Below are 9,571 nucleotides of genomic sequence, written 5' to 3' on the forward strand. Positions count from 1 at the left end.
AGCTCGCACAGCCCCGCTCCGGACAGGCCAAACACCTCTGACATCCACCCCCAAAGCTACAGAACACACCTCCCACGTTTATACCCCAAACTACAATCTTCCACAGACCAGCTTCCTTGAGGGGTGGTGGGGTACAGCCACCCTCCACCACCATCCCCATCCCTGCCCTCAGCCCCAGCGCCCCCTCACACCCAGCACACAGAGCAGCACGTCGGTGTATGCGCTTTAATAGAAACCATGGCAGAGTTCTGATGACTTCAGCACGCACAAGATGAAGTCCGATAAAAAAAAAAAAGTTCCAGCACAAGCTTCCCAACAGCATTAGCATCACACAACTTCAAAAAAGGCCCATGTTTATCCCCGTGTTGCAGGTAGAAGCTCTTAGCCCCCCTTTTCCCCTCCCAACAGCAACAGAACAAAACAACTTTAAAAAAAGTGGGAAGTGACATTCACCAAGTACACCAGCATTTAAATTAAGGCAGAATAAATAACCGTTCTACATCAGTGACAGGCATTTTCAGGCAGCCGCTGGAGCCTCGGGGGCTGCTGCTGCTTTCCCTCCCGCGAGGGCTCAGCGCTGCCGGACCCCCAGCGCAGGGGGGAAACGGGCCTGAGGCCCCCTGGCCACGTGCTGTCCCTGTGCTCCACGGTGCTCCTGATGGTGCTCAGCATCACAGTAGTGTTCGTGTGCCTCGGGCAAGTCAAGCACATGCTGTGAAGGAATACCCCCACCCCCAGCAGGGTTTGGCCATAAGGTTATTTTTTAATTTTTCCTCTTCTCCAACCATTTTCATCTGGAATTTCGGTCCCATAGGATAACAGCCTTCTTGTTGTTTCAGCAGCATCCCAGTCCTAAACCAGAGAGATGTATGATCCATTCTCCCAAGGGAGGGACTGGCTGGCACGAAAGGCCACAGCACAGGTCAGGATTTACAGACCTGCAGCCACCTTTGGAGTAATAACTGATGAACAGTTTCTCAGTCCAAGATGACTTGCTTAAGTGGCACAGTTCACTTAAAGGAAGTAATTGCTCTTGGCAAAGGGTTTCCCTCTCTGTTGGGGGAGGCAAAGCAGATATAGCTGGGCAGAGTTAGCTCCAAAAGGGAAAAAAGCAGCCAGTTACAGGAACTTGGGTGTTGATGTGAATGATCATACATACCTCAACCATAAATACAACCACCGAGTGAATGCAATTCTGCCAAGCAGCACTAAACACTCAGGAGGGAAAATCATAATCGTCAGTGTCCCACTTTCCCTGCCAGGGGAACAGTCATTTAGAAGGAAATCCACCAAACAGCAAAAAGTTAAGAGCTCTGTTCCATCCCAGTCAGTTAGTGTATTAATCCCAATTTCCTTAAACCACGAGCAATGGACAGTACCTGTCCTTTCAGAGAAAAAAAAAAAAAAATACCACAAACCCACACAAACGTAAAATCCATTCAGTTTAAAATCTGGCTTCTCAAAGCCTTTATAAAACCTAGATACCCTCTTCAGCTGGTGCATAAGAAAATCCTAAAAATGCATCTGAGGCACTGGAGCTGCTGGCTGCTAGGTCAGGCGTGCGGGTGATGGAGGCAGAGATTGCTTCTTGAGTGAACTCGGGATCAAAGTGTCGCAGGTCAGCTGGACCAGCCTAAGCCAAGGAGCAGAAACAGAGTCATTTCAAGTGAGCAGACCCAACCAACAGCTTATGTTCAAACAGCCCAACACAGCTGCTCTTCCAAAAACATTGTCACCCCTGCATTTGCAATTCCTGACCTTCACTTCAGCACTCCCCTCATGCCAGCGTAAGACACCTGAAGAGGGTTCCTTTTGTACCACTATATAACAGATACCAGAGATACCCACTTACCACATTGGGGTTAAACGGAGGAGTAATCCTCTTGTGGTACAAGTCGTCCCAGTTTATTGGGCTGAAGAATACATGGTTCTTTATCTCAAGCTGTTTAGACAACAAGCAGGGGAAAAAAAAGTCAGTTTTCCGCCAACTCTCCTTTTCCAGCACCTGCCAGCTGGTTTCATAGCATTAAGTGGTTGAAGCAAGACTTGGAGCTACCACATATCCATATAGGGGTCAATATAGGAGGGTCATGGTCCAGTAATCCCTTGAAGGGAGATGACACCATCACACATTGGTGTCCTAGCTTGCCACCACCTACTGAATCCTAGCATTTCCCTTTGGAAATCCAAGTCAAGCCTATGTGCCCCTTTTAGGGGGCTGGTGAGACATCAGCGTGCATGGAATTCTTTTTCCAAAGTGGTGCCTGTTATCATAAAAGAAGGCTTAGAAGGGAAAGGTTTCCTGTCCATCCTCCCTCCTGATCCTAATAGGGGCAACCTACAAAGTCTGTCTTGGCACCCAGCCTCTTCTTCTGGTCCTTGTGGAGAAGTCCCTGAAGGATGTCACAAGCTGCCACAGTCTTGGTCCCTTGGATCTGGAGTGGCTTGTGCAGAATGTTGTCATACATCTGAGACACATCCCGGCTGTAAAAGGGAGGCTAAAGTGAAAGAGAGGAGAAGCAGACAGGTAAAATGTGAGCTACCATAAGGAACCACACATTGCAGGTCCTAATGAGCCCTGCAGCAAGTAGGTGAGGGAGATCTGCCATAGCTCAGATATCAAACAGGATTCAGTTGCCTGTGTCAGGTACCAGATCAACCTTACATCACAACTTTCAAAACTAAGTTTTCCACCATGTCACATAAACGAGACAGCTACCAACTTACCAGTCCAAACAGCATCTCGTAAAGGACAGCTCCCAGGCACCACCAGTCTACTGTCCTGTCATATGGCTGCTTCTTTAGCACCTCAGGAGCCAAATACTGTGACAAGTCAGAAGGAAATATTTGAGTCAAATTATAAAGGGATTGTCACAAGTACATAAACCTTTCTTCTGCACAGAGGGTTGTGCAGCTCCTGCATACCAAGGACACACAGAAGAGCACAGCAAGGTCCTGTGTGTATCAGCACCAGCAGGCTCCTTGTTCTGTAGCTCCAAGGTATCAGAGCAGGTGAACAGCCTGCTCAAGGGCTCCCAGGGTCAAGCTTGGCTCAACAGTCACCTGGAACAGCCCCAGTTTCACAAGACTGGTCATTTTCAAGAGCAGAGATCCCTGTCCCTGATAGCACAGCAAATTTAGAGTACTGATAAGCTGTTATAGGTAAAACCACCTCTGCTGAGAAGGGAAGGCCTTATCTGAACTCCAGGCTGACAACCTCAAAGAGCCCAAGATGGTCTAATTCACAGAGCCCATATTTTGAGGTGCTGAGCGCCCATGCAAGCCCAAGACCCAGAGCATCAAGTCTCCAAAGGCTTTCAGCCCCCAGGTCCCAGTGAAAGCCAGCACACGCTGTACCTCAGGAGTGCCACAGAAAGTAGAAGTTGTCTCCTCTTGCTCCATTCCTTCTTTGCAGAGTCCAAAGTCTGTCAATACTATATGTCCCTAAAGAGAGATAAATTTCAGCCTGGCTCACTCTTTCTAGAGAAAAAGACAGTATTTCTAAGCATTGGTCCTCAAACTGCATCTCATTCATGTTTTTGTTCCCCACTGCTCATCTGCTTCCCCTTCCTCACCTCAAGCATAGGAGCCTACAGAGATCAGATTTATTTATTTTTATTTTTCAATTTATGTACAACAGCATAGCTATGAAGAGATCCAGCACTGCTGTGCTTTGCTGCTGCTTCATCCTACAGCCAGTTTACATAATGGTCACCACCAGAGGAGCAGCAGCAGTGACTTACTCTTTGCACCCCTGATCCCTGCCCACAAGTCAGGTCTCAGCTTTCAAGAATAAGCCAAGGGGGCCCCAAGTGAGCAGTTCTGCAAAGGGCAGGCTTAGCCCCTCTTGCAGCATCTGCACAGAAATGTAGTGGCGCATACGTACAAAATCCACGCAATGAGGTGAGCTATAGCCCAGCTGGCAGAACCATAGCCCTCTGTTTATGGTCCCGATGCTTTTAAAGCCAGAAGGAAGGCAGCACAAGCTGTGAATATACCTGGCAATCCAGGAGAATGTTCTCGGGTTTTAAGTCCCTGCAAGACAAAAAGTGCTGTTTGAGTAGATATTTAGAAAAGCTGGATCTGAAACAGCATCAGCCAAGAACAGGAACTGACAAAACTTGCCAATCCAGCTCACCAAAACCTTCCCAAAGGGCAGACTTCCATCACTCTTGGGTATTAACATACACACTTGCAAACATAAAAAGACTGCTGTCATACCAGAGCAGGTGTTGCTCGCATTTCCATGCATATCTATGCATAAATTGCTACCGAGACACAATTTCTTACTTACTGAGCCAGGTTTATATTAGGTCTTTGCACTTAACCGTTCTCTCTCCTTCCCGCTATCAGGCTGCGAGTATTTATTGCCCATCAGGTCCTGTGCAGATAGCACCCCTCTTACAGGACAGAGTGCTAGGAGCACACCAGCTTGTCTGAGGTAACAGTTTCTCCAGCTACTCCAGACCTGCATCCTGCAGGGCCCCAACAAACCCCTTTCCCCCTCCTCCCTGCCCCAGCAGATCAGACAGCCTGGCTGGGCAGGCTTGGTGCCCCTGCTCTCCGCGGCAGAGCACGTGCCTTACCTGTAAATGATGTTTAAGGAATGCAGGTACCCAATCGCGCTGGCAACTTCTGCAGCATAGAATCGGGCCCGGGGTTCACGGAAACAGCGTTCCCTTTGCAAGTGGAAAAAGAGCTACAGGCAGATGAGAAGGTTGATCATTTCTGCTCTAAAACAACTGAAGGATATCTGGGGCAAGCCTAAAAGGCAGCTACTTGAGCTAAAATTGATTTGCAACAAGTAACCCATGAACAGCACCAAATAAGCCCAAAGCGGTCTTAAGCAATCTAAACACCATTCTAGAAATGGCTTGATTTGTCCTTTTTGTCCCCATCTCACTTAGGAATTCGTTCCTCCCCAAAACAGTCATCTGCTGATCTAGTTAAGTTTCCTAGCTTGCTATAACCCACAGGCCACTTGTAGTGGTAGTATGGCCACAAGAAGTGGTATGTGCACAGAGCTGAAGCCACAAAGACCCCCCAATGTGAATTCTATTCGCATCCATGCTAACAGAATCTCCCAGGTAGTTTCAGATAGCACAGGAAAAGACAGCTGAAAAAAACCGTAAGTTTCTACAGGACAGAAAAAAAAGTTCTATTGTACTGAAATGACATCACCGAAGAACTAGACTAGATCCAAAACTGGCCCACAAGTGTATTTTGCCTAACATTTACCAACAGAAGTATCTCCCATTGTCTCCACAGGATTTTGAAACATCCTAATATGTGCTTTTCTCAGCATCCTTGTCTTGGGAGTCATCTGACTCAGGTCATAGCCAGCAAGATCTTAATTTACAGGTGAGGTAACATGCCAGCTACTCCTGACTGGCCCATGTCATCAGTCAAAGCAACATTATACTTTATCCTCTGACAAGAAATAGTTAGGCAATAAAGCAGCATGTTTGGGAAGGACTAAATAGAGGATTAAAATAAAGCCTTTAAGTGCACTCACCTCTCCTCCATTGACATAGTCAAGCACGAAGTAAAGCTTCTCTGAGGTTTGGAAGGAGTAATGGAGCCCCACAAGGAAGGGGTGCTTAACGTTTTTCAGGAGCACGTTGCGTTCTGCCATGATGTGGTTTTGCTATCAAAAAGCAGTCAAGGTGTTAGAGTTTCAGTCAAGGGTCCAGTCCAGCCTGCTGTAGGGTCTCAGTATTGTTTTCAAAACTGGAAGGTGGGAGCCCAAGAGGGTCATCTCCAGCCTCAGGAAGGGAACCACTCGCTACCTGATCCATTTCATCTGGGTTCTTCTCCATAGCACAGAGAATTCCGTGTTTAACTTGTGAATTGTCTACATAAATTCTGGCCACAAGATACCTCAATTGCATTGCCAGGATAGCTCATACACTGACCACTGTTTACAGAAGTAGCCAAGGAGAGCAGACATACCTCCTTTTTCTTTAGGATGGTTTTCTTATGCAAGACTTTCACTGCATAAAAAGTCCCATCACACTTGCGTTTGGCCAGGAGAACCTGCAACAGATGGTCCTGGTCAAGGGTTTCAGTCTCACCTTCTGCTTTATGGTTAGTATTTCCTCATTATCTCCACACTTGTGAGATATTATACATGGCGTATAGATTCAGAGGGTCATATGCAAAATTTTAAAGACCAAGTTCCAGCCCTCAGACTTCCCAGAACTTTCTCATTGCTGAAACAAAAACACACAACATCTCCACATACATCTCTTACACACCCCATAGAAAACAGTTTTGGAGCATTTGAGGACGGTCCCATTTAAAGCGGAACCTCGCTGTCTCACAAGGCACAGATTTGTCTGGAGGGCTTTCACTAGCTGAACAAGTCTGAAGCTGGTTTTCATTTAAGTACTGCTCCTCACCATCACAACCCTGAGCATAAAACACCTCACGCTTCTGTCTTTAGAGAGATTGCAGGACAGCTCAAAGTAAGAAAGGACTACGAAAACCCATCTCAGGTATCATCTGATCTCATTTCCACTCAGGCCAAACTCTTCAGGAGAGGTAGGAGCAAAGGACAGTTAGAAACTCCTTCAGGAAGAAAGTCTCTTTCCAAGCTGTCTCTAAAGCTACAGCCCACCTGTACAAACGCACTTACTTTTCCAAAGCTTCCTTTGCCAATAACCTTCAGGAAGTCAAAGTCTGTTGGCTTGGCACTGTTGGGCAAGAATGGAACAAGTTAATGTTTCTGGGAGAGAAACACGCAATAGCGACACTACCATCAAAGCCAAGATCCTTCTTGCAAACATCAGTGTTTGTGAAAGGGATTAAAGGGCACCAGGTGGGTGACCCTCACTCCCAGTATCCAGGGTTTCACATTGTGCACCCAGGAGAGGATGAGCAATCCCTCAGCAACCCATCTGCTGAACATAGCAGTGGGTGAAAGCACCTGTTGAGACGAAGTAGCACCTTTGCAGGGGACGCAGCTTGTCCCTATTTCTAGAGAAAGATAGTCAGGGATCCAGCAGTGATGAGGAAGATCTTCCCTTACTGCCTCTCAAGAGAGAAGGAACAAGGGGCTTCAGATGTGGACAGGAGAGGATAATTATTATAACAGGGACCAGCTGTAGCTGAATGTCTTGAAAGCTGGTGCAGTAGTGATACACATGGTATTAAAGGCCAAGTAATGCAATTGTTAGGACTTTTGCAGACACCACCCATGCAAGACACAGGGACCCACTGCATTCCACTGCCAGATCCCTTCACTGCACAATCCATACCCTACCTGGCTTTTTCTGGGAGCTTACTTTGGGTTAGCAGAAGGTCCAAGGTTGATGTTGTCAGTTGGTGTTGGAGGCTAGAGAGGATAACAATAGTATTAGTCAGAAGGACCATGCTGCAGGCTGTGCTTTCCTCAGTACAGCATCACTTGCAGAGAGCCGTTGATAAACACTCATCAGCAAGAGACACAGCAGGTGCTTTGGCAAACTTTTAAGTGATCAGGAAGGGGAGAACAGAGCTATGCACTAAAGCAATATCATCCCCAAACTGGAGGTCTGATTCTGTGCTGAAGTTCTCATCCCGTACTTGCACAAAGAAAAATCACTAACCAGCTGCTTGGCTCCTGACTTGAGGCCTTCAGGACCTGCTGTGCTGCCAGATGAAAGGCACTACGTGGCTCAGTTGCTCACCAGAGAGGCACTCCTCACTGCCTCTGCTAGGCAAGAAGCCCTGTGCACAGCTCTGAGACAGAGGAGCACTCCTGCAGCAGGACATCAGCATCCTCAACCCTGCAGCCCTCTGCCCACTCCCACTGACCCTCAAAACTGCCAAGACTGGAGCCTTGGGGCACACCCAGCACCACAGAGGTGCAGCAGTGCGATTCCTAGCAGGCTAATGCAGGCTCTCCTACTTGCTCTTTTCCTACAGGCATCGGCCCCTCTCTTCATCCCAAAGGTGAGGACTTGCTGGCTCAGAGCCATGATCTCACCTGGGAGCTTTTGTCCGGGCTCCGGGAACGATCCATTAAAAAAGCAACTCGTTCAGCACTTGGGAAAAGAAGAGTAAGTCAGTATTGAAAACAAAATCCAAGCGAGAAACACCTTCACACCATTAACTTGCCAGGGACTAGCACAGACCCCAGTATGTGCTCATCTCCATCACAGGAGGCCTCAGCTGAGCTCCCCAGATGCCCCCTTGGTAGCACCGCTGCTCCCAAGGAGTAGGGCTGCATGTGCTCTGGGGAATAGCGGGTGCACACTGACAGGAGACTTGGGAGAAACACCAGGCGTGCAAGTGATTTAAGCAAGCACAAGTGTATTAAATGCCAGAGTTAGTACTTGATCTGCAATAGCAGAAGCCGATCAGGGCACCAACATGTGAAGATCAGCACAACCCCAGGAGCAATACAGCATCAAGGCTAGAAGAGGTTGAAGCCCTTCTGGCCACGGCCAGACCCTTCTCAGTTCAGATGAAGCCCCCACCCCAGTGCACAGGGATGCTGCAGCACCCAGCCCTGCAACCCAGGGCAGCTAGGAGAGACCAGCTGGGTCCCAGTGCCACTGAGGCTGGCAGCAGCTAGAGGCCATTCCCCCAGGCCAAGAGGTGTTTGGCATGTTGACACTGCAGGGAAGAGTGGCTGACCATGGCAGCCAGGCTGTTCTTGGTGAGCAAAGGCATTAAAGCACAGGGCTTTCTGCTACTGCAGCCAGAGAAGTTGGACTCTTAATACACTTGTTGGTTAAGATTTGCCCTGCTCAAGCATCACTGGGAAGGGGTGGGTTCTGCCACCCCAGGGATTCTTCCCTTTAGTTTTAAGGGTTCCCCCACACTCTGTGCAAAAGCCAGGATTAGAGAGGACAGAGAAAACCAAAACAACAAAACCAAACCAACACACACACAGAGCTCTGTTCCCTTCTCCCCTGCCCCAGAGAGCTTTGCCAATTCCCTCTCAACCCCACCAAGCTCTCATACGCTGCAGGGAGGCTCTGAAGGCTCTCATCCCCCCCTCCACCCTGCTCCTTCCAGAAAGGAGGCTTGAAGATCCCACCAGCCACCTTCCCCCATCTCACCTGTGGGTGCTCCCCCTCTGTGCCCCCACACACTGCCAGGCACAGACCCTCAGCCATCCCAGAGCCCCTCTGTCCCACGGCCAGGCTGCCCATGGCAGGAGATGCCGGGCAGCAGCAGCGGGTGCTGGCAGCTCGTGCGGGCGGCCCTCCCCAGGGACTGCCCCCATCTGGCTGGTGCCAGCCAGCTCCATTCACCGCCAGGGTTATCAGGCTGAGCTTTTAAAGGGCTCTCATCCCACGGGGAGGCTTTCGTACTCACTATGAGCAGAGCCTGGAGCCAGAGGCCTTGATGGTTTGTCCTATCCTCTCGCGGCTGTGCTTGATGAGTTCTGTGAGGGAAGTTGGAGCACCGAAGCTGATTAGCTGGCAGTGTGATCACAAGTGCACAGAGGCACGTTTGTTCTTCACTGACCTTGCTCTTCTCTCCACAGCTGCCCTCCTCCCCCTTCCACCCAAATACCAAAATAACCAGGAAATTATAGGAACCAGGACAGCTCCCCTCCCAGCCCTGCCAGGAGCCC

The 9,571-nt window shown here is 49.0% G+C and overlaps 1 protein-coding gene across 1 annotated transcript; it reads right to left on the minus strand.

Moving 5' to 3' along the window:
- Positions 1–1,328: 1,328 nt before the first annotated feature.
- On the minus strand, positions 1,329–9,352 carry SGK2 (serum/glucocorticoid regulated kinase 2). Its single transcript, XM_009878385.1, has 13 exons — positions 9,310–9,352; positions 7,970–8,027; positions 7,287–7,336; positions 6,638–6,695; positions 5,953–6,036; positions 5,516–5,647; positions 4,587–4,699; positions 3,999–4,035; positions 3,358–3,444; positions 2,728–2,823; positions 2,343–2,498; positions 1,853–1,942; positions 1,329–1,633 (listed from the first exon to the last, which is right to left on the minus strand). The coding sequence occupies exons 2-13, from the start codon at positions 8,003–8,005 to the stop codon at positions 1,478–1,480; spliced, it is 1,095 nt and encodes a 364-aa protein (XP_009876687.1). The 5' UTR covers positions 8,006–8,027; positions 9,310–9,352; the 3' UTR covers positions 1,329–1,477.
- Positions 9,353–9,571: the final 219 nt, after the last annotated feature.

This window comes from Apaloderma vittatum, unplaced genomic scaffold, assembly GCF_000703405.1.
Source record: "Apaloderma vittatum isolate BGI_N311 unplaced genomic scaffold, ASM70340v1 scaffold7091, whole genome shotgun sequence".
In the NCBI taxonomy this organism is placed as follows: Eukaryota; Metazoa; Chordata; class Aves; order Trogoniformes; family Trogonidae; genus Apaloderma; species Apaloderma vittatum.

Coding starts and splice junctions, on each gene's coding strand:
- SGK2 (XM_009878385.1), bottom strand. CDS start 8,005: ATGGATCGTTCCCGGAGCCCGGACAAAAGCTCCCAG. Junction 2,499..2,727: donor ACGAGATGCTGTTTGGACTG/GTAAGTTGGTAG, acceptor CTTTCACTTTAG/CCTCCCTTTTACAGCCGGGA. Junction 1,634..1,852: donor CTCCGTTTAACCCCAATGTG/GTAAGTGGGTAT, acceptor TCCTTGGCTTAG/GCTGGTCCAGCTGACCTGCG.